The sequence below is a fragment of the Miscanthus floridulus genome, chromosome 18, assembly GCF_019320115.1.
Source record: "Miscanthus floridulus cultivar M001 chromosome 18, ASM1932011v1, whole genome shotgun sequence".
Classification (NCBI taxonomy): domain Eukaryota; kingdom Viridiplantae; phylum Streptophyta; class Magnoliopsida; order Poales; family Poaceae; genus Miscanthus; species Miscanthus floridulus.
The window spans coordinates 72789197-72814617 of NC_089597.1; the positions used below are offsets into that span (position 1 = coordinate 72789197).

General features: G+C 45.7%; 1 protein-coding gene across 2 annotated transcripts; it reads right to left on the reverse strand.

Annotated features, from left to right (window-relative positions):
* Window positions 1-3192: 3192 nt before the first annotated feature.
* On the reverse strand, window positions 3193-9342 carry LOC136520441 (protein tesmin/TSO1-like CXC 5). 2 transcript variants are annotated; one of them, XM_066513972.1, is made up of 8 exons: window positions 8819-9342; window positions 7938-8021; window positions 7073-7250; window positions 6041-6394; window positions 5829-5920; window positions 4887-4990; window positions 4018-4389; window positions 3193-3586 (listed from the first exon to the last, which is right to left on the reverse strand). In XM_066513972.1, exons 1-8 carry the CDS (start codon window positions 8977-8979, stop codon window positions 3408-3410), a joined length of 1524 nt encoding a protein of 507 aa, XP_066370069.1. In that variant the 5' UTR covers window positions 8980-9342; the 3' UTR covers window positions 3193-3407. The 2 variants fall into 2 exon arrangements, with proteins under 2 accessions (XP_066370069.1, XP_066370068.1); XM_066513971.1 differs by having other exon boundaries at window positions 3193-3589.
* Between the last annotated feature and the right edge of the window lie 16079 nt (window positions 9343-25421).

Consider the following 25421-nt stretch of genomic DNA (forward strand, 5'->3'; position numbering starts at 1 on the left):
AGTATTATGCTGAAACTCGGTTTCCATTCAGATTTTGTGACTGGTGATGCAATGTGTGACTACAGTGTCCTTCTCAATCAGGATTAATGGTGTCCAAACTGAAGCCTTCAGACCGACACGAGGTATTAGACAAGGGGACCCTATATCACCCTATCTGTTCCTCTTGTGCTCGGAAGGTCTATCTTGTCTCTTGAAATCTTTTGGTCCAATGCACCTGTCTAAGGGGTGTTAGAGTTGGGATACACTCCCCCTGGATTTCGCATCTTCTTTTTGCGGATGATAGTATTGTTTTTTTCTGAATCGTCGCAAAGAGGGGCCGAAAGATTGATGGAGATTCTTGACATGTACAATCGTGGTTCGGGACAGCTGGTGAACCGGGAGAAATCAGCGGTCTTTTTCAGTAAAAATTGTCCTCAAGAGATGCAATTGGAAGTATGTCAAGCTCTGAATATTCACAAGGTGGCGCTAGCTGAAAAATATCTTGGCTTACCAACCGAGACAGGTAGAAGTTTGAGTGGTCTCTTTGAATTTCTACCAACTCAAGTTAGAAGCAAAATTGACGGATGGTACGGTAGAGAAGCAAGCTGCGCGGGACGTGAAGTCTTGATCAAGTCCATTGCGCAAGCAGTACCGACCTATTCAATGAGTTGTTTCCGCCTTCCAATCAACACCTGTAACAAGATGAGAACAGCTATAGCAAACTACTGGTGGGGTAGTTCGGCTGATAATCGGCGTATGCACTGGATGTCTTGGGAACGGCTCACAGAGCCAAAGTGCAATGGTGGAATGGGCTTCCGGGATCTTCGATGCTTCAACATTGCTATGCTCGGAAAACAGGGATGGCGTCTTATAACTCGCAGTGACTCTCTGTGTGCAAGAGTGTTGAAGGGTCGCTATTTCCACGATTCGGATTTTATGAGAGCAACAAGGAAGAGGCATGCTAGCAGTACGTGGCGGGCAATTCTAGCGGGCAGAGAAGCTTTGCAAGCTGGACTAATCAAAAGAGTTGTTGATGGAGCTTCCACTGGTATTTGGACTGACTGTTGGATTGCCGGCCACTTTGACGGGCGGCCGATTACACCAAGTGATGGCCAATCCATCGAACAGGTTTCTGACATGATCACGGCTGCTGGAACTTGGAACGAAAGCTTGATCAGGGAATGTCTATTTCCTATAGATGCTGAAGCGATTCTCAAACAGCCGATAGGGAGAGGGGACCATGATTTTTGGGCCTGGGACTTGGAACGATCGGGAGTTTATTCAGTAAAGTCAGCATACAGACTGCTATACAAGAAGAAGACCGAAAGTAACAATGTCCAGACTGCTAACTCGTCTAGTGCAGGACCTTGGAAATATATCTGGAGTATGGAAGTCCCACCGAAAGTAAAAGTTTTTTGGTGGCGGGTAATACACGAATTCCTGCCAGCAAAACACATTCTCTGGAGACGACATGTTGAGCCGGGGCGTCGTGTGAGGTGTGTGGTGCAGCTGAAGAGTCTATAAGGCATGTTCTACTTGAGTGCACCATTGCAAGGGAGTTTTGGGGTCAGATACGACTTGGGACAGGGGTTAAATTACCAAGTCTGAATACACATACCTGGGCCACTGACCTCATCACTGGTGCTTGTCCGAAAAGAGATATGGCAGTCATATCATGCGGGATGTGGTCTTTATGGATGAGAAGAAATAGTCGGAGACATGGTGAACAGCTACTCAGTATGCAACAAGCTGTGTTGTGGGTAAGGGACACGGCTCATGATTTATGGAAATTGACCCATCCGACGCCGGGCAAGGTTAGGAGACCAGAGGTACAGCATTGGAGGAAACTGGAACCTGGATGGACTGCCGATTCCAGTGGCGCAACAGCCTGCATCATCCGAAACGAGCTGGGCCAGTTCAAAGTGGCGCAAGCACGGTGGTATGACAGAGCTATGGACGTCTGTATGATGGAGGCTCTGGGCTGTCGTGATGGTCTACAGCTCGCTGTACAGCATGGAGAGCGGAGAGTAGTGCTGGAGACAGATTGTCTGGAGCTGATCAATTTGTGGCAAAAAAGGGATGTCCAACGATTTGCTATTGGACCTATCTTGGAGGAGATCAATGCTCTTAGTCTTGCCTTTCATAGTTTTTCTTTTTCTTATGTCAATAGATCTTGTAATAAGATAGCGCATGTATTAGCAAAACAAGTATCCAAAACACATCGCACGGAGATGTGGCATGTAACTCCGGCATGTGTGGAGGACCTGTTGGTTTCTGAGGCTTCGGCCACTTAATCAATGAAAGGCAAGCAAGTTACACAAAAAAAAAGGTCAACAGTCACACATTCCTTTTTTTTGGCATGTGTGCATTTAATTTTATCTTTAATCTATTGATTTATTTTTATTTATACGGAAGGTGAATGGACCCAAACTTGTCCATTCCACTTTGGTAAAGGCGGTGATGGAGGTTATTTTGGCAGCTTTTTTCCATTTTGCATGTGTATTGCTTCTGGATTAAGCCGTGGCATGGTTCAGGAGATCAAGCAAGCATTGGGCTGGTGCAATAACCATTTTGACATCAGTTACTGTTACTTGATTGTGTTTGGCCTTTGGTGCTTCAGTCTGTTCATTTGCTGATGTGAGACTTCACCTCAAGCATATTGATGTATTACTTTTATGATGAAACAGCAGGCTTGGTTATCATATGTTTAAGACTCAGTTGCATCAGGTCATTACGCTTAGTATGAAATCAATAGAAAAACTACAGATACATGTGCCTAAATTTTCCTTCACAATCGCCTTACATGCATTTAACCTACTTAGACCATGGCTAGCCACTGTTCTATTCTAGTTCTAGCCACAAGGACTGCAGGTTGTTTGTTAGAGCAACCAATGGTAGTTTGATTTGTTGTCCGAAAACTGTAGAATGCCTTAAGAAATCGCTAGCAAATGAATGTTCGCCAACTCTTTTTTCTAGAAATTTCTCTGGGTTATTGTTACAAGATTCTCAAAATTGTTGAGCTAGGATTACAAATTTGTCGTTCTTTGTCTAATAAACACTCAAATTTGAGTGACTAGTCCTCAAGTATTTCAAATAAACGTGTCATTTTTATTTTTGCCATATCTTCAGTTTTTTTTTTTTTTTTGGTTGAACTTATATACAACCCCAACTATTTCTTACACTTTTTTCTCAAAGGAAAAGGTATATTTCTTACATTGGAATAGGATAATCATATAAAACTCATTATTGATAAAAAAAATTACATGATCAGGACTTTGTTTCCTACTTTACATCTCGTGGATGATTAATGCTACATTGCCGGTTGCCTTTTCTAGCAACAATGACTATACTATCCATATGTACACAGATATTGGCTATGGTACAATACATATCTTATCTTGACATGAAAAATACAAACTGAGCTAAATCTATTTTAGTTCGTGTGTTGATATACCATTTGACGCAAATGATCGACTTGTTTTAGGATCTTCAGGGTCATCCGTAGTATTGGTTTTTTCTTCAGCTCTTACTGGGGCTAAACTGGTGCTTGATTCATGATGCCTTGGAGCATCTGATTCCATCCCTGTCCCTGATGAGGATTTTCCTTCTGCTATACCAGCAAACCATCACCTCAGATATGATACGGCAGATAAGAAATGGAAATAAACAAATAATAAAAACAGCACACATTTCACATGCAAAAAAAAATGTTATTTCAAATATATCGACTGAAATATTATATTAAACAAGAACACTATGCAAACATTTGCTGACTTAGATTCTTAGTCTGTCAGAGCATTGAAAATATTTTGTTGATGGTTCCTAGGACCTAATAAACTCATTTTCTACAAAATCTGATGAACATATAGGTCAACAAGTTCGCTAACTACAATCCTTAACCAACTGTAAACCAACTTATGCGGCATCAACTTCATTGGAGAGAATTCAAATTTCTCAATTTTCAGTTCATCTTGCTGCCTTTTCTACATGATGAATGTACAAAATGACTAATTTGAAAACTACATGATACAAGCTCACCATTTATTTTTCCACGTGCGATAATTAGCCGGAGGTAGTTTCTGAACTCCTTCAACACTGCATTTTCTTGTGCAGCGTGTAGCTCTGAAATGTCCTGATCATGCAATGCTACTGGAATTGGACTTCTATGAGCTGTACCAAATGTGAGATCCTGCTCATCACACAACAGCGCTTGTGTTCCTGGAGAGGCAGGTCTAGCATCCTCTTGGGTGTCAGAGCAATGCAATCTGGAGTCATCAACAATTTGCTGATCTATATTAGTCACTTTGCCAAGTTGACTAAGAGCAGCTTTCTGGACTTCCTTGTTCTCATCAAACTTTTGGTAAGTATTTGTGCAAATTTCCCTATCTATTTCCATCTCCGCTTTATTATCTGCAATAAAAAAAAAACTTCAGTAAAAGTAACCTTGAATGCTAACATTCACTTCCATTGATTCATTTGGTCCTGTTTTTTTTTTTTTAATGTTGATTTGATACTTGGACGTCAAGCCAAAATGATGTTTTAAGTTTTGCATCAAAATGATAGGCACTGTATTTGTCCCCGATAAAGCAGAACAGTTCCTTTAGTTGAACAAATTTATAGTTAAGTACAGAAACAGATGGGGAAACTACCCATTTCTCTTATTTTATAAATAGCTATATAATCATATGTAGTCCTTTATGTCCAAATGACACATTATCGAGCATATAAGGCAATGTTAAATGCATAAAAGTTTCTGAAGGTGCAAAAATAAACAGTTTTTTCCTTTATTTCTGATCATCACGGCAGTCCATCTTTCTATCATATGAATAATTGAGTTCACCAGATTAAAATGTTATGCAGAGGTTGAGAATAGACCAGTCAAACAGGAAAAGGATAAAATTGTGTACCAACTATTGTCATGAACCTCTCTGCTGCCTTTCTGCATACAATCACCAAATGGTTGGCTAGGTCGTTGACATCAGTAACATGGATAGTATTTGCTAGTGGAGACCTAAAAAGATATATATGATATTTCATCAGGAGGACATAAAAGCACATAAGGAGCAATCATTGTAATAGTACCGCAATATCTATTATTGCCAAAAAAAATGTTGATTTGCCATATATCGAAATAATATTTGAATACTTTTCATGATAACATGTTTAAATCAATAGTTCAAGCTGCACCTTGAATTGTCTAAAAGACTAAAACAACATATATTTTTCTTTGGACAGAGGAAAGTATTCCTTTACTTCTTTTTACATTGGTCTTGGTGGATCTTGTTGGTTTTATCTCTAGCCTACCCGAAACTGTTTGGGACTAAAGGATTTGCTATTGAGTTGAACAGAGAAAAATATTTGAGAACAAAAAGGCAAACATCATAAACTTTCATGAGCCAAATCGCTAGTGCAGTGGTAGAATGATACTACTGCCAGATGGCACAAACTACAAGCAACTAAAACAGCCCTAGGGGTGGACCTCCCCTAAGGTATTACTGCCGTAATAAAAAAAAATTCTCAAGCTGCAGGATTGAGAAAAGCCCCTGAAGGCGAGCTACCCAAGAGGCCAAGACATGCCTGCAGTCTGCAGCACATATATAACTCTAAAAATAGGCACAGACAAGGGGCCTTTTTTTGGGAGAACCAGGATAGAGCCCTGGTTAGCCAGCACCACACCTAGGTGCCACAACAACACACTTCAAGTGCGTTGTCCCACGCTAAGTGAATTTTTTCTTCAACAGTCCAGGGCTTATATACATTTAAAAAGGCAATAGCCGCAAGACAATTGAAGTTCATTGAAAACCTTTCGCTCATAGGTCCAAACAAGACAATAATTATTATTCACTTACCTATATACCAGTTTAGATCTACCCTGCAAATTGCCAGTGGAACCACCACGTCCAGTAGATGAAGTAATTTGGGAAACATCCACATTGTTAGCCTAGAACACAAGAAACAATCTTCAGTCCAGAGATGTTACGGCTAAACTAAGAAAAAATCAATACATTAAGTAAATCAGCACCAGACTGGTCAAAACAATCATCCAAGACAAAATCAATACCTCTTGAAACTGTGTCTGCATCATACTTCCTTCAACATTTAATCTCTGATAGTGGGGATCTTCTGGAGGCCTTTTTCTACGTGCTGGAGAAAATCTATACCCTGAAGATCCAATGGCACCATTCAGAGCAACATTAGCTGCTTGTTGAATGTTATTTCGATCACATGAATTATCCCCTTGAATTGTACTCCGTAGCTCCTCACTCCCTTCGAAGTTCTTGCAATCCATACATTTACAATTCTTGGAGCAAAGGATATTAGCTTGGAAACATTCACAGTATTTCTTTAGACAACCTGACTTCTTGCAGTGACAACCTTTATTATGCTTTGGAAGTGAAGGTAGTGCTCCAGCATCCTGATAGCCAGTTCAAATGGCTAAGGTTAGCTAAACAATATATGAAACATATAAAGAAATATTTCAACTGAATCCACAGAAGTAAATAAAACATAAAAAGGATGACTTCAATAGTGCAACAAAACCCAAAATAATGAAGGGAATGCTGTTCAGAAGAAAAATTAAGCATAATACATAAGATTTTAACTAATGGCAGCACAAAAGAGTTTTGATTTAGAACATAGCATATATGGAAAAGTAAACAGAAGTTACTAGCCACCTAGCGTATATCAGGATGCTGCCATGAAATCTAGTTGTTCCACCTACATGAACTTCAGCATGGGGAATGACAAAAAGGACTGTTAGGCTACAAGTACAAGTACGAAAGAACTGTGCAAAGAGACCTGATAAAACTAGCAGCAAGGTAACACCAGTGCATCAGTATGAACTGTTCTTGTTCTAGGACTCAGCGAATTTTAGATGTATGGTTTCTATATGCACAAGTGGGACAAATGAAAAAAATGCAAGCAAAATTATGGAACAAGCATGATTAACTCCATGGTCCATACAGATTAAAACAACTATTTATCAACTTATATATATTTTGAAGGGCATCTACTTTTGTCTAAGAAATTAACTACTGTTATGATACAAAAATAATAATACAGCCAAATCATTCCATCAGTGCAATGGATGTACCTTCCGAACACTGGGAGGAATTGGACCATTTTCAATCTTAGGTTGAAAAGCGTTTGGATTTCGTAGCTTTGTGTTGTTAATAGCGTCCTGCCTACCCTTTTCATTCTCAACAGTGTTTCCACATTGTTTACAATTGCAACCATCACAGTAATCACCTGCTGCAAAACACTCACAGTACCTAAGAAATATATGTCAAGTTAGTCGCTGTACCTTCTATTCACATGATACTCTTTTCATAATAAATTACCATATTACATTATAAGTTGGTATTCATTAATTTGGATAAAGTACAAAAGTTGAACATACCAAATTGGAATATTAGCAAAATTTGAGAACAAAACAATCCAATGAGAAAAATAAATAAATAAATAAATAAATAGATAAATGGACCAAAGCTAAACTGCAGACTTTGCTTTAAAATGGCTCAGCAACAATATCTAATCTTCTTCAAACTGAGACTTGAGTATTATATCTCCCTTTTCTATATTTGTCCAACACATATAAACATCACTCTAGACAAAACGACCTCATGTAATCGCGTATTTTTAATACAATTTTCTACTGGTGAGGATAAGGACAATAGAGGAAACTCTTCACGTAATAGAATTAATCATCCTTTTTTTCTCTTCTGTGAAGAGATCAACCCATTCAACTCTAGTTGACAATTTAAAATATAGAACTTCCCATTAAGAAATAACTCAGAAGTATGCATTCAAAATTCAGTTAATCACTGACATAACAATGCAGTGCTGTCCCTATTTCCAAGAAAATGTATGTAGAAGTATGCATTTGCATATATCACTCAACTACATTCAATGTTTTAATAAATGATGTGCATGATTGAAACAAAAATTCTTGTACTCACAGCTTTAAACATTGTGAGTTTTTGCAATTACAGTGCTTCTTTTTCTTGGTTGGGGTGCCACTCTTCATTTCAACCACAGGCTTCCTGAAACAAAACAAAAAAAGATAAGCAAAATATTTTTTTTTGCGCTTTGCATACAAGTGCAGTACTTGCATTATTTCTGCAAGGACAAATGGAAGTATACTCACACATGGACACTAAAATGACTTGCAAATAACTACTAACATATCACATAAGGCACATTCCCATAAAAACAAAACAGAGTTCGGATGGCCATATCACGTGTGATTATTTTGGCACACATTGTTTCAATCTGTGCTCCAAGGCATAGAAGAAAAAGAAAAACTATAAAGACAACTCTATTCACCAAAACATCTGTTCTCCAAAAAATGACACCTCAGAGTTAACCAGACAGGAATGGAATCATAACGAAAAGTTATAAGCCTACATGTCTAAGAAGACCACAGTACTACTAGTAACATTTATACCAATTCAAATTCAAAATGGTTAATAATGTCACCAGGAGAAAAATAGTCAAACTTTACTAATCCATTACCTCAGCATTGCAAAGCAGTGGAGTGCCTGCTGTCAGAACACATCTTAACACAACTTATAGTGCATCCTCATACATCATCTCCAACACCCTCAACACCCCCCCCCCCCCACCCCCCCCGGCAACCCCCCCCCCCCCCCCCCCCCCCCTCCATGCAAATAATAATAAATAATAATAATCCCTAACCAGGACTGACTAACTGCTGTCTACAAGCAACTAAGACTTTTGAAAAGGACAAATACAAACAAAAAAATGCATCGGCCTGAATTCTGGATACCCAAAGACCGTAGAGTAGAATTCAAATTCTCAAACGAAACAGTTTGCTCACATAGAAAGCGTGATTTCCATTGGCCATGGCCTCAGCACCGGCATAGAAGGCTGCACCTGCACCGCCGGCTTCGGCTGCTGTTGCGGCTGTGGTGGCGCCCTTGGCTCGGCTCCCGCTTCCGGCACCAGCGCCGGCGGCTCCACCTGCTGCTTCTCCTCCATCACCAAACTAAACTTTCCACCAGCTTAGGTCATGAATTCCCCTATGGTTTGCCCGATTTATCCACCTAAACCACTCGCAAAGAACTCAAAATTCAATCTTTGCAGCCAGGCTCGAATTAGAATAGTTTGAATCAGGAGCCAAGAAACTCGACTTTCTGGTCAGCTCCAACTCGAGATAATAGGAGGAAAAACTAAGCAAAAGAAGAGCGCCGATGGGAGGGGATCAAATCGAGAAGCGGAATTCGAAGAGGCGATGGAGAAGGATTCGGAGAGGTAAAGCCCGAGTGGATTTGGGCCACGGGCTGATTTGGGAGGGAGGTGGTGTGGGAAGGGGGAGAAGAAGCTGATGGGCAACGCCGGAGGTTTGATTGGTCTCTCGCCCAAATTTTTGAATCTCATGTATTATATTCTGTTTACTTTCCTTTTCCGGAACAATTTTTTGAATCTTTGTCTGATATCTGATGTTAGCCCTGGTTTAGTTGGAGAAATTTGGATTTTGAAGCTACTATAGCACGTTCATTTTTATTTGGTAAATAATATTCAAACATGGACTAATTAGGCTCAAAACGTTCGTCTCGCAATTTTTCACCAAACTGTGCAATTAGTTTTTCTTTTCGTCTACATTTAATGCTCCGTGCACGGGCCGCAAACATTCGATGTGACAGGTACTGTAGCAACTTTTTGAAAGTTGAAATGAAACTAAACAAGGGCTTAGTATAAATCTTAATTCCGCTGCTATAACCGGAATAACTAGCGCACAGGGTCAGCGGAGGAAATTAATGATGATGTGAGGCCCCAAATTTTCACCTAAGTTTTTAGATTTTCTTTGCGGTGAAATTTGCCTTTGAATTTTAATTGTACAAGTAATCTAAATTATTTTTTTCAACAGGGATTAATTCAAAAATATGATCAAAATAAGATAAGTAAGTCTTAAACCTCTAACCATGCCTTTTCTTTAAATCATTCTTATTTGCTCTAGACGTTAGGGCAAATACATTGGCATTGTCTCATAGATGGTCTTATGCAGTGCCACGTAATTTTAAAGTAACTTTATGGACAATATATACCATGGTTATTTTTTAAGTTGTCTCATAGTAACTCATAATTTCTTAATTTATGCATAGAATAAAAGTAATGTTGTGAGTTGTACGGCAACAACAACTCATACAATGATAGAATAGTTGTCTTGTACTCCTAAATTTTAGCTCATGAGGTGGTTGTTTCACAAAACAACGACATCTTTCTCTCTCCCCTCTCTCTTCCCTTCACATCAGCAAAAACCCTACGTCGTATTGCATGAGACATCATACGAGACCGTTGACGTGTACCTGCCTTAGTACGTCCGTAAAACCATGGAGGAGAGCAAGAATATCTCATGTGAGTAGAGGAGCAAGATCATATAATCCTAGCTGTTAGCAAATAATGCGAATAAGATCGAACACGAGACACAGATTTTTACGTGGAAAACCCTTGCGGGAAAGAATCACGGGCGCCAACCGGGAATCTTCTACAAAACGCAGGGAATACAATGAGTCGTTAGCTCTTCTTGTGCGGCTTACAAGATGTATATATAGGACGGACGAAGTGTAATCCAATACGAAAACAAATTTGCTAAATATATAATCCGAATCCGAAGCCCTCCAGGTGTCCCCGCAAGACTCAGGTTAGAATTCAAATCACATATTCCAATATCCACCTTAAGACAAATTCCATCTTATAGCAAATGAAGTATCATCAATCAAATCACTTCAATAATCAATAATCACCGACGCCAAAAGTCACTAGGACATAAATTGTAATACCAACTAAGCCTAAGTACAGCTCAAACTTAGCTCTAGGAACTGGCTTTATCAACATATGAGTGGGATTATCATGAGTATTTATCTTGAATGTCCATCTATCAAGCTCAGGGTCACCTGTGTGTATTGTGATGATTTTTACAATATTTCTTGGCTTTTAGTGTGGATATTTGAAGACTATGGTACTGATGACTGGAGATTGAAGCATGTTGTGGACATGGAAGAACTATTTGGGCACGTGAATATTAAAGTTGGTTCTGAGCTTTGTGATGTGGAGTACAGAGTGAATACAGTTCACCTATAATGTAATTTTATTTTTCTTGTTGGGTAGGATATAACTTTGATTACATATGACATGGACCACAGAAAGGTTCATGTCATCCATGCGTGTCATCCGCTTTTGTAGATCATGAGGGCGTTTCTATATGAACAGGCCTTACAATCTTCCTTAAGTTTTCTTATTCATGGAGTCATTAGCAGAGCAGTAAAGGTGCATTTGCTGTATTTCATCGCCACAATAGTCTTTGTTCAGATAGGGAGTTGTTTTCATTCTATATAGGATTAAGTCCACTTTTGGCCCCTCAACTATTGTGTTGGTCTAATTTTAACCCTCAACTACAAAATCGTCTAGTACTGGTACCCCAACTGTCAAAACCGTTCACTTTTAGCACCTGGGCGGGGCAAGGCTATTTTGACCGACGTTGAGCGGTTTTAACCATGCCACGCTGGCGTTGACCGCCACGTAGGACACTGGCCTACATCTCAGCGACATGTGGGGCCCGTGTGTCACCCACTCATTCCCTCCCTCTCCTTCTTTCGGCTCCAGTAGCTCTAGTTGAGCACAGGCGCCTCGCCCTCGCCGCACAGCTGCGTCCTCTCCGCGACGATATGCTAAGGTGGGGCAGGCGCCGAGGAGCACGACAAACTCCTGCATGTCGCTCAACGCAGCTGAGTTCGTAGGCGGTGGCGTGAGCTCACGAGCAGCTGACAGCGGAGGACGAGGCTGGGAAGGCGTCAAACGTCGTGCTGCTACGGCCCATATGCCCACCAGGTACGAATTTATGTTCCACGGTCCCTGTTTCAAAATAGATCAGAGTAGGCTCCCCTCGGCGGTGGCTCGGCCGATTCGAGCCAGGGTGGCCTCTCGGCAGCGGGTGGCAGTCCGTCGAGGCTCTCTGAGCACACACGGCTTCAGACCTGGGCATGGAAAGAGCAGAGAGGCGTGCGGCAGACTGGCCACGCACACAGCGATGGCAGTGGCATTCTCTGCCATAGCGGCGACGTTCCGGCAAGCAAGAGCATCAACCTAAAAAGTGGAGGGGTGGGTGAGCAACTATATCTTACATCATACACCGCTGTGGTGATGGTTGAGGCCAAGGAGGGTCGAGGGAGGCTGGCCACGTGCATGCGGCGAGACAGGGCCGCTCCGGAGCTGGCACCCGGGGCGTCACTCCATCTGTGGCGATGCCTCTGGTCAAACCAACAAGATCATTGGAAAGGGGATGTAATAGGCAGTCTACTAGTGTAAGGAATCGAGAAACCTCCTAGGGTAAAGACCTACCCCAAAATCGTTAAGGCTCGACGGCGGACTGACCGGCGACGGGGAGAACTAGAAATTGGACGGCTACATCATACGAATGATGATCAATGTGGGTTAGCAGGCTAGCTAACTACCATGTAGATGCACTGGTGCGAGGAATTGGATCTGGTTTCTACAGGTTTAACAAATTAGAGCGTCAAAGGGGCGTGGTTTTTCTAGGATGAAAGCGTTCAAGGGCGGTTTGGGTTCTTCATGGGGTTTAGGTTTGGCAAAGGCCGGTATCGGCTGAGTGAAAGGTCCTAATATGGCTAGAGGGGGTGAATAGCCTATTTAAAAATCTACAAATCAACTAGAGCAATTTGATTAGTATGATAAATAGCGAAATACAAACTTGCTCTAGCTCTACAAGGGTTGCAAGCCACCTATCCAACAATTCTAGTTGTAATGATTACTAGGCACACAACTTGCAATGTTACTACTCACTAAGAGCTCTCAATCTTGCTACTCTAAAGAGATCCACTAGATGAACTTAAAAAAACAAAGCAAGCTCTCAATTCTAATTACACTAAAGAGCTTACCACAACTAGTTTGCAAGAATATAAATGAGTGAGTAGGGTGATTATACCTCTGTGTAGAGGAGTGAACCAATCACAAGATGAATACTAAATCAATCACCAGGAGAATATCAAAGGGCAAGAGACAACCAATTTTTCTCCCGAGGTTCACGTGCTTGCCGACACGCTAGTCCCCATTGTGTCGAGCAACACTTGGTGGTTCGGTGGCTAAGAGGTGTTGCACGAACCTCGTCCACACAATTGGACACCACAAGAACCTACCCTCAAGTGAGGTAACTCAATGACATGAGCAATCCACTAGAGTTACCTTTCAGCTCTCCGCCGAGGAAGGCACAAGACCCCTCACAATCACCACGATCAGAGCCGAAGACAATCATCAACCTCTGCTCAACGATCCTCATTGCTCCAAGCCGTCTAGATGGCGGCAACCACCAAGAGAAACAAGTGAATCCCGCAGCGAAACACGAATACCAAGTGCCCCTAGATGCAATCACTCATGCAATGCACTTGGATTCTCTCCCAATCTCACAATGATGATGAATCAATGATGGAGATGAGTGGGAGGGCTTTGGCTAAGCTCACAAGGTTGCTATGTCAATGCAAATGGCCAACCAAGTGAGCTTGATCCGACCATGTGGCTTAAATAGAAGCCCCCACAAAATAGAATCGTTGTACCCCTTCACTAGGCACAACACGGGGTGATTGGACGCTCTGGTCAGATCGACCGGATATAGGACCCTAGCGTCTGGTCGCCCGATGCTTGCCATGTGTCATCGGCCTCAAACGCCGATCGCTCGATCTCAACGGTCAAGTGATGACCGGACGCGTTAGTTAGAAAGTGACCGGACGTAGGACCCCAGTGTCCGATCGTTTCTAGTAAGGTTCCAAACGTGAAATTTCATGACCGGACGCATCCGGTCATGCTCGACCGGACTCACCCGGCGTCTGGTCACTCCATGTTTCCTTTGTGCGCCTCACGTTAGCATACGCCAGCATTGACCAGATGCACTCTGCCAACGTCCGGTCACTTTTAGCTCCAGCGTCCGGTCGAAGACCAAAACCACACACACTGCTGCCACTGACCAGACTCTGAACCTAGCGTTCGGTCACTACACCACCAGCGTCCGGTCACTCTATGAACCCTATCTTTTCTGTCTAGGGCGCCGGTGGCACCGTCGGACTGTTCGCACTCTATGGGCAGACACTCCGCTGGTGAAGTTTCTAACCCTTGCTCAAATGTGCCAACAACCAAGTGTATCACCTTGTGCACATGTGTTAGCATATTTTCACAAATACTTTCAAGGGTGTTAGCACTCCACTAGATCCTAGATGCATATGCAATGAGTTAGAGCATCTAGTGGCACTTTGATAACCGCATTTCAATACGAGTTTCACCCCTCTTAATAGTACGGCTATCTAACCTAAATGTGATCACACTCGCTAAGTGTCTTGATCACCGAAACAAAATGGCTCCTACTATTTATACCTTTGCCTTAAGCCTTTTGTTTTTCCCTTTCTTCTTTTCCAAGTTCAAGCATTTGATCATCACCATGCCATCACCATTGTCATGATCTTCGCCATTGCTTCATCACTTGGAGTAGTGCTACCTATCTCATAATTACTTTGATAAACTAGGTTAGCACTTAGGGTTTTATCAATTAACCAAAACCAAACTAGAGCTTTCACTGAGGTCGTGTAGGGGGCACGTCTGAGCGAGTGGGACAACAGGAGGGCGCATCGCGTTGTAACAACCTGGGTTTTTGGGAAGCCAAAAATATGAACTTTTTAAAACTTTTCCTGCAATGCGTGAAGCATGTAGATGCTAGGTCAAACAAAGAACAATTTATAAATAAATTGTTGCATACATATAGAATTACTTGTAGGAGTTTGCCGGAGTTCTTTTGTTGGTTTAGTGTTTTGTGTTGGAGAGCACAAGTCTGTAGCAAATCCTTTTGATCCCTTCTAAAATATCTTATGAATCCTTTTTCCTCTTTCTCAATTCATCTTTTTGCTTTTTAACCTCATTCGAATCCCTTGATCTAATTCATAAAGTCAATCGACCTTCCTTGTAAATCAATGCCCATCGAAGCCAACCCTCAGCATTGGATTTCGAGACCCGTAGTAGACCCTAGTGACCCTTGGATATTACCCAAGTGGGCCCACACCTAAGCTAATCAAGTTTAGCATACAAACACTTGATTATGGAATTAATCAAGCAATATATGAAATAGAAAAGAGTAAAGGAAGTAGGAAAGAAAGGTGAAGGCCATATTGGCCTGATCAGTCCAACCAACCGAACCAGCCCAACTTGGCCCCCTGCTTTTGGCCCACGTGGGCAGCCACAGCAGCAGCACAGCAGCCCAGCTAGCACCACCGCCTGGCCTGCCTCTCTCAACCGACGCAGCTAGCTGGCTGGCCCAGCAAGCCGCGGCCCAGCCTGGCCAGCAACCGACGCCCTTGCCAACCCTAGGCGGGAGCAGCCACTCCCAGCCGCCGCCGCCAGACCGCTTGCGTGCGCGCAATGAAGTCCCGCGCCCTCAGCTCACTCCGCACCTCCGCTCGATGCACGCCGCGTGGGCAGGAAGCGCAGACCCCGAGGATCACCGCCGTCCGTGACCCCTGGTTGCCCTAGCCCGCGCCCATAAGTAGCTGAGCCACCGCCATCCTCTTCTTCCTCCTCCAGTGCGCCGCCCCTCTTCTTCTTCCTCCCAAGCCACCGCCGCATGCCACGGTCCCGCCACTGCCGGCCGCACGCTCGCCAAGCCAACGAAGGCGCACGTGCTCACCGACCTCCACCTCGAGCCCGTGCTACTGCTGGCGCCTCACCACAGCGACGACATCCACGCCACGCTAGAGCCGCATGGACGTCGTCAAGCACGCCAACCACCTCTGCTTCGTCGCGATGTGTCGGGGCACGTCACAGCGTCGAGCATCCCCGAACCGCGATGACCTCACCACCCGACGCCGTCAGCGTTCTCTGCCATGGCGGCCTCGTCGCCAAGCCACATCGCTCAGAGGCTGCGTCACCACCTCGCGTCGTCACCGTGCTGATCCTGCCATTCTCGCAGGGAAGCAGCACCTTTCCTCCTTGGCGTAGCCACCCCACCTCCGCGACTTCACCTTGAGTCGCACCACAGGAGTCGCCGCGGCCACGACACGAAGCCATCTCGGTGCCAGCTGCACTGCCGAGCTGGTCCATGACCACACTGCCGCGGCGATCTACGTTCAGGACCGAACCACGAGGTCACGATGCCACTCCGTTCGAGCCAACCGGAGACCACCGTCTGCAACGAGCTCGGGACACCGCAGCGACTCCGCCCGACGCACCGCACTACGCCGAGCCATCCCTGCGGCACCTTGACAATGCGGCGGTATCCTTCTTCTACGAGCCCTACTGAAAGCTTCGGACTTGCCCAAGCTTTTGACTTTTTGCCATCCCTACCTGTTTCAGCCTTCATGCCGGCGTCTTGACCTGCCGGAGCGCGTTACCGCACCGATGGACACCTATGGCCGTTGCGTTGCGAACACACTGCCGTGCTATGCCTTGCTGGCCCCTGCCATGACCACATCCTCAGGCACACACACGCACAAGGCCAAAGGCTTGGCCTTTAATGCCAAGCACGAACGCCTAGACCGCCGCCCGCCATGGCGGCGAGCTTAGCACGTACATGGTGCAGGTGCACCGCACACGGCACACCCTCGGCATCAAGCACACGAGCCAACCGGCCGCTGTTCTGCTTTGTCCAGCCTTCGTGCTGCAGTGACCCTTGCCCTCCATCCTAACCACACGTCCACACGCACGAGCACGCATCGCGGGCACGCCGCGCCCATGGCTGAGGCCACCACCTAGATACCGCACGCACGTCGGCGAGCGAGCTGCTGAGTGCCCGGGTATAGCACCGCCACATGCTCGCCGCAGGAGCCGCAGAGCCTCAATCTAGAATCACGACGCACGCGGCTGCGCTGCTCACAACAGCCACCATCCCACCGGGCCGCAGCCGAAGCCAGCCATGGAGCCACGGCGAGCTCTCTGCCGGCACCCACGTACTGCATCCACACGAACTCGTTGTTTCCACCCTAAAGACGGCACCTTGAGGAAACACGGCACACAAGCCCAAAGCTTCGGCCTTCCACCTCCCATTGACGTTCACCAATGGCCACGCTCGGCCTCCAAAATGGCCGGAAAGCCATCACAGTCACGCACGTAGCCTTGGACCACACTTGCGAGGCGATGCCCTCCCTCGATGCACCGGCACCCTGCACGTCGCAGTGCGGCACGCGGACACAGCTTGCCGTGGGCGCGACATCCCGCTGCCCGGCACCTACGCACACATACCTGCACAGCGATGCCCGCCACCTGTGCACTGGTGCCCACGGCACAACCGTGCTCGCCGCATCACACCTCGCATGGCACAGTGGCGCTGCGTAGCCCACCGTGGCCTTATCTCACGCATAGGAGCACAAACGGTCCGACGGATGCCTGGGCGCAGCGCTCTCCTGCCTACTCGCCTATTCCGTCGACACCGCCCCTAGCAAGCCCAAGCACCGGCTTTCCCTACTGTCCAGCTCCACCAGCTCGCATACACGGGCGTCGACCATGCGAGCCGCGGGCATGGTGAGCCCCGCGGTCTCGGTGTCGAACACCTGCTCTGCTCTGGTTTGGAGCCAGGCCTAGGCTGAAATCCACGGCCTGCGCGAGAACCCCTTTAGCCCTGTGCTCGTGGGCCGCCTGTAGAGCAGAACAGCCCAACTGGTTCCTACCCCTTTCCTCCTTGTTGTTTTTCAGAAATCCTTCCCATCTTCAAAATTCATATCAAATTCATCCCAGCTCTGAAAATTATGAAACTAGTTCCATAATTCTTCTTAAATCAAGCCCTACGTCATGGACCCATCCTTGAGTATTTCTGACCCCTCCAAATGGTAAGCCATCACAATGCTTGCGCTCACTCACGTTCGCGCAGCTCACAGACTAACTTTGGATTACCACCGTTGCTGAGACCACATGGCCTCGTTGGCCAAGACCACCATGGCCTCGCTTGCCGAGACCACCATGACCCCATCTACCGGAAGCCGTACCCTCTGGACCATGAACCCTAGTCGTATGTCTTACCGAGACCATGGAAAGCCCCATCTCGCATCTTTCTATATACGCATATCTACCTTGTTGGGCCCTATTCTTACAACCCATCTGTCCATGACTGTCTTATAGGAATTCACCTATCACCCAGCTATGGAATGTGCTACTCCGCAGTCATGTCAAGTTGTTGCGTCTTCGGTCGCGTTTGGTTCTTATCGCTGATTGTTGGTATTATTACCTGTGTGACGAGCCTTCGAGCCAGCTGAGGGACCGTACCTTGTTCGGACGTTACGATCGCGGGATCCGTCTCGCCATGACCGTGATGCCGAGTGTAACTCGACCCCTCGCTTTTTAGTTGACTTCATTGTACCACGAGTGTTAGCTCCTGTCTTCAGCCCTAGAACATGGTCGTGATGGATTCGATGTCGATACGAACATCGATGCGGATATCATCCGCACGCCTTGAGCCCTCCATGACCAAGTCCTGTGGGAGATGACCTTGGGACAACAATCGTGGAATGATGGGTGCCAACTCATTGGTATAGCTTGTGGCCTCGAGTTCGCCTCGCCATGACCATGGAGCTACGCCACTCTTTTGCTTTTACTTGCCTCTTCGTGCTCAAACCCCCGTATGCTTGTACCTTGTATGACCATCGCATTTCTTTGATTCCTGCAGTGACAACCACACCGCTATGAATTAGAGAGATGTCTTAGTGCCAGTGCACCTAAGTCGGGTACCCTACGAGTGGTTTGCGCACTTGTACTCTTTAGTGAGTCGCTCCTTCCAATGACCTGTCTTCTATCGTGGCATGTGTGCTAGAAGGAGTAGACCTCCGTTCTATGATGTTATTGCCCTATTAGCCCGCTCTGTTCGGTCCTGCCTGATCCATGGCGATTGGATCAAAGATCGGACTATCTCTTTTTAGTTAGCAAAGCAATGGTCTATGTCGTACCTCGGGCCCGTGCGTGTCGACCCGATCGACCGTCTAAAACCATCTTTCCCGAAGATGTGTCTAAGAACATGGCATGGATGTGCCTAGCTAATCCCCACATCTTTTGCCGTGTTGAGCGACTCTCTTCTCGACTCCCGATGTTATTATGTCGCGTGGATCGAGAGGACCCGTTGCTGTCCGATCTCTTTGCGCTACCGCATTCTACCATAGCGGACGAGCCGAAGTACAATGGAGCCAAGTCACAATAGTGTTATTCGTTCTTGTCCACTTCTTGTATCCAATGGTGACTTGCGGGAAAAGGCTATAAGAGCCAAACCCCGTCGTTCTTCTTTCTTAGGGCCCGACTTCCAATCCCTGTCAATTCAATGACACGGGATCGAAAGATCGTGAGCCATGGTGTTTGCTCTGGGTAAGCTCTGGCATAAACCGTTTATCGTAAAGCCATACCGGCTTGGCCATGACTTAAGCTTGTGCTTAGCAAACCACCACTTGTGATTCTTGGCCCGAGGAAATCGGACAACCACCGAGAGGGCTAAGCTATGAATCTTTTAGTGTGTCGTTGGTATTATTGGGTCACCCTGTGTCTTGTCGTCTTTTCGAGTGTTGTGTGTTCTCTAGCTTTGCATGTCGCTTCGCGAAGTAGCTAGCGATCGGATCAAGAGAACGGGAACGATGACAAGGACTGTGGACTAGAGTCGACTCAGGAGGAGACGACCCCGCTGATTGAACACCAACAGATGGAGAATTGTACCACTACTACCTCTACATCGCAGGTGTCATGGCAGTACCCTCTTTTAGAGAATCCTATTAGACATTGCATAATATCTAGAACTGCTAGCGCTTTATAATTATTCCTTTGCTAGTACTTTGATGCATGCTACTACCTAAGCCATTATTACCCTGATGCAACCCACTCTACCATGTCACCCTACTTTGCGCATTCGCTCGCTTATATATGCTTACTTGCCTGCTTGCTTGCATATTACACCACTATACTTATTATTAACTCCACTTTGCATTATATCGGGGATATGATGCTGGTGGTGAACCCCCTGGGAATGGTTTGGCTATGGGTGCCGGACTAGGTGGTGTGAGAGCGTGCTGTGTGTGTGCCTTGGGTGCATGGAGAGTGAGGGTTGTGTCGACCGAGCTGGAATAACGACGAGCCTAGGGCGAGTCTTGCCATGTGGTGCTACCTGGGCACTTGGATGTGGAATACCTGTGGCGGGTAAATGGTAATTGGAGGTGTCCTTGGGTGTGAACCTCGAAGAGGTGGAGCCCGGGGTAGAGGTGCTGTGGTGGCACGTAAAATGGAAACCCTGATGGAGACATTTTGGCTTGGTCAATCCCTAAGGACTTACTAGTACTCAGACTCACCGGGAATCCTTTACATCCCACTCGCCCTATATGGTGTGGGATGGTCAGACTACTTGGTAGAACAATGCCACTACTGCTAGGCGAACATGTGCAAGGAGGTACGGGGTGCGCGGTTTCCCCCACACCCTTCCGAGACTTTAGGAGGCCTTGTGGACCGGGCTCTTGACATCTGGAGGGCCTCGGCTCTGTCTACGACTCACAGTATCAGCCATCCCAGACTAGACTTGGGATGTTCTAGGGCTGAGAGGTAGGGTGGCATCGTTCTAGGCTAGCAAGCAGCTAGAATCTGCCTAGACGGGGCACCGTCGAGGATGGCTATCTTGTGGGTATGTAAAACCTCTGCAGAGTGTTGGTTGATCGATCTATACATATGCCGACTTGTCGGCTATGGACCTTTCCTGGGTTTCGCTTAAACTAGATAGGAGATGAGTCCTTCTATCCTCCCTCTAGGGTTGGGGCATTTTTCGGTCGTGAGCCTTGGGGGCTGCGGGCCGTTGAGAGAAGGCTGAGAGGGAGTCGGCCTGTCGACCTGAGTGTGTGAGATGAGATGTGGTGATGGTGGTGTGGTTATGGTTGGGATGGGATGGGGATGGATATGGATGGATGTGGATGTGTGTGGCTGAGAATGTGTTAAAAACTAGATATTATTATTACATTACTACTGTTACTTACTTCTCATGCGCTAAGGATGCAAACCACAGCCAAATGTTAGGATCGCCAGATCCTCTTGTTTTATCTTTTACACTAAAGCTCATCGGTGCTGACCATGGCCTGCACACATCTGGCGGTGTGCAGATTTTCCTGCTTCTCAGAGATGCTGACTTTAGAAGGATTAGAAGGTCTCGTGCCTACGCTCAAGTTTGGTTCAGAGATGGAATCTACGCTGCACTATGCCAACTCTGATGATGCCCATGAAGGAGGAGCCTTCACTCGATAGTCTTCTGCTAGATTAACTCTGTAATAGGTGTGTTCCCCAGTGATGTAATGTCTTGTATTCTTATAATCTTACGATGTATGACTGTGACATCGACTGAAATATGATAATATGATGGAATCAGTTCTTGGTTTATCATATTATAATTCATTCTGTGGATTTTCCCTTCGTGGAAAAATTGAGGATGTTTCATGCATAGTGCTTGGACGGGTTGTATTGCCTTGGACGGGGTGGCATGGTCTCAGGTGGAGTGGTGCATGGTGGTAGCGGCCTTTTCAGTGGCGTAGGGGAGGCAAACGATGCTTACGGTGGTCAGCGACGTGCAGCGATAGCTTGGGGCTCCATTTTGCTAGGAGCGGTGTGGCAGGCGGCCGCATGGCCCTTTTTAGCTCGGTGCACGGTGGTTCAGCAAACGAGGACGACAATGACGTGGGTAGTACGGTCATGTGCATGAGCGAGGCAGCAGCGGCACAGCACAGGCAATGGCGGCACGAGCGAGCATACGAGCCACAGCAGCACGGCGTTCGCTGCCTTCCCAGCCTCGTCCTCCACTGTCAGCTGCTCGTGAGCTCGCGCCATCGCCTATGAACTCAGCTGTGTTGTGTGACATATAGGAGTTCGTCATGCTCCTCGGTGCCTGCCCCACCTCAGCATGTCGCCGTGGAGAGGACGTGGCTGTGTGGCGAGGGCGAGGCGCTCGTGCTCTACTAGAGCCAGAGGAAGGAGAGGAAGGGAATGAGTGGGTGACGCGTGGGCCTCACATGTCGCTAAGATGCATGCGAGCGTCCTACGTGGTGGTCAATGCCAGCGTGGTGTGGTCAAAACCGCTCAACGTCGGTCAAAACAGCCTTGCCCTGCCCAGATGCTAAAAGTAAACGGTTTTGACAGTTGGGGTGCCGGTACTAGACGGTTTTGTAGTTGAGGATTAAAATTAGACCAACACAATAGTTGAGGGGCTAAAAGTGGATTTAATCCTTCTATATATGTATAGACCAATTTTGGCTTATTAACTAAAGGAATGGTATGTTCAATATTATTAATTATGTTGCTTTATTCAGGTTGTGGATCAGAGATGAAGAAGAGGGGCTTCATGGTGCATTGGCTACCAATTCGAAGGATGTACCAATTATATTCATCTTGCCTTACAAGCAGGAGTGCCACATAGAAGGAGCATGGCTACGCCATTTTGTTATGTTAGTCTATATAGATCAGTACCTTTAGTATGCTCTATGTACTGTTTATGTTAGGACATCAGTTTAGAAAAGATGTTATTGTAAAAAGTTCTCTTGTTTGTGAACATGATTTATGGATGTAATGATTATATATCTGTATGTTTTGTGTTCATGAAGCTATTAAGGGCCAAGCTGAATTAGTAACTATTGTGAAACTAGATGAAATTTTTGTTCAATGTTTTGTTATCACCACCGCCGGTGGTGGTGCAGATGTCCAACACCATCGCTATACACATGATGTGGCAGGGATCAAAAGTATATCATCGTCGAATCGTTTATTAACCCGACACCGATTAAACGATCATCAAAGGCAGATCGTGGTGCATGGCGATGGTGACCATGACCTTTGTACTGACGGTTCATACGCTGAAGCGATGATAGTGTTAAACTCTATATAGACGTCTTGGCCGTCAAAGCGATAGCAAACCCGCACCGCAGACAGTCGGGTCAAAGTACAAGGCGACGGTGCTGGTGACCACTACACAAGCAGTTGATGTGCCCACATGAAGATTTTGATAGCCTCGACACAGGCGAATAATTTGCCAATGCGGCGGTGAGATTTTAGAAAAAAATAAAACCTAAATTGATACGATCTTTCTCTTTGTCGTTTAACAAGAACATTTGATAGTTTTTTTATTCTATTGGAATGCGGAATCATACTTATTATAGCTAGCCTAATATTGAAGAGTGATGGGATTCTTGAGTCCAGCTCTTTTTACTTCTCAAACTGCTCTCGCGCCTGTATTTTTTGTTCATACATGAGCTTAGAATCATGACCCGTGTTCATAGGAGTAAGAATAACTCACATCTATTAATGATATTGTTCTAGAATGTCAGTCATCTGATCACCCTCGTGGCTGATAGGGAAGTCGACGGTCAGCTAGGGCTGGTTAGTGATGGCTGGCTGGCAGGGCTGAGCAGCGGCATAGCGGCTGGCTAGTGACTTGGAGGCTACAACACAGCAGGGCACGGCAGCGGCCTAGGGGTGGCATGGTAGAGGGAAGGGAGAGAGGCAACGGCGGTGCAGAAGAAGAAGAGGAGGGTGGCGCATAGAGAGGAGAAATGGAAGGAGAGAGGAGATAAGGGATTAACCCTAAACTTGCTTGCCTTCTCATTAAGTGTCTCCCTCATATATATAAGGGGGTTACAATTGCTAATGGAATTAGCCCATGAGTCTATCCTCCTATCAAGGCCTAATCTATAACAACTGGGCCTATTGCCCCTCACTACTTTAACTAGCCTTTTACCTTGTTCTGTCGTCGTCTCCTGGCGTAGGTCTTACCGACCATGACATCTCTCTCCGCTTGAAGAATCAGCTCGTCCTCGAGCAAAAATTTGGGATATAGCTTCTAGAAGAGCTCAGCATCTTCCCAAAAGGATTCTGCAGCCGACTGGTTCTTCCACTTGATCAATACCTGTAGTTGTCCCCGGTATAATCTTGATTTAAGCATGAGGTCGGGTTCTGGAACTGCAGCTCCTTTGTGCATTGTTGGCACCTGCCCTAGCTCTAAAGGTGGTGTACCTTTTCTGGAGGTTGGAGATTCCCACTGCTTCTCAGGCCATCAGTTTAAGCCACACCCAATCGCCGACTTGGAATGATCGATCTGTGTGCTTGTTATCATAATATTTGCTGTAGTAATCCTAGGACTGTTGGAGACGTACCTTTGTTTGTTCTAGAACCGGTCATGTTATGTAAGTAAGTCATCGACTGAAGGTACTACAGCATCACTTGGGCTATAGGTTTTCAACTGTGGAGGGTCACGTCCATAGACTAGTTTGAATAGTGTAGTGCGAATGGATTTATGGTAAGCAATGTTATAACAAACTTCTGCCCAAGGAAACCATCTGATCCATTCTTTAGGTATGTCTCCTGTCAAGCAGCGCAGATACATAGTGGTGATTTTGTTGACGATCTTTGATTGGCCATCTGATTGTGGGTGGTAAGCTGATGTCATCTGCAGTTCACTGATCTGTGGTGATTTTGTTGATGATCTGCTGGTGAAGACAACATGCCTGTCACTAACAATGGATTTTGGTAACCCATGTAATCTGTCTATCTCGGAGAAGAATTTGTGAGCCACCGTTGTTGTGGAGTTAGGATGTGCCAGAGGGATGAAATGAGCATATTTGGAAAGACGATCCACGACAGTGAGAATAACAGATTTACCTCCGACCTTAGGTAATGCTTCAATAAAATCCATGGATATGTCCTCCCAAATTTGTTCTGGTATTGGTAGTGGTTGAAGGAGGCCAACTGGGTGGAGGAGTTCTGTTGTTATTACGTTGGTAGACTGTGCAGTCACTAACAAACTAATGAACTATTTGTTTGGCTCGAGGGGTATGAAAAGTTTGCTGGAACCGATGTAGTGTTTTCTCAGATCCCTCATGTGTAGAATTATTTATGGCGTGGAGAACTTCTTGTAGGATAGGTGAGGATGATGGAATATGTACCCGTCGTTTGTAGAGGATGAGGCCATCCTCGAATGTCCATGCAGGTGAGAGTTGCCCTATTTTGATAGACTACGCGAGCTTGCCTGCCTCTTTATTGGTAGTGATTTCAGCCTTGAGATGATCAAATATTGGAAAAGGTAATCTCCGATAAGGCCATCAAGGAAGGCTTGGTCGCATCCCGGCGAGACAAGGCGTCGGACACTGTGTTCTATTTGCCTGGTTTATACTTAACTATGAAGTCATAGCCCAACAATTTACTAACCCATTGGTGCTGTGGGATTGTTGAAAGGCGCTGATCTAGAATGTATTTGAGACTGTAATGGTCAGAGCGGATGAGAAATGTGTGCCCCCAGAGGTAGGGTCACCAATGCTTGACTGCTATGACTGATGTGCACACGCCTATGCAAGCGTGTAGCAAGTTGTGTGGCCCGATCTTCTCGTAGGATCCGCGAACTTGATAACTTGTCGCTGCGTGACCTGGTGAAGAGGCAGTGCACCGCGAGG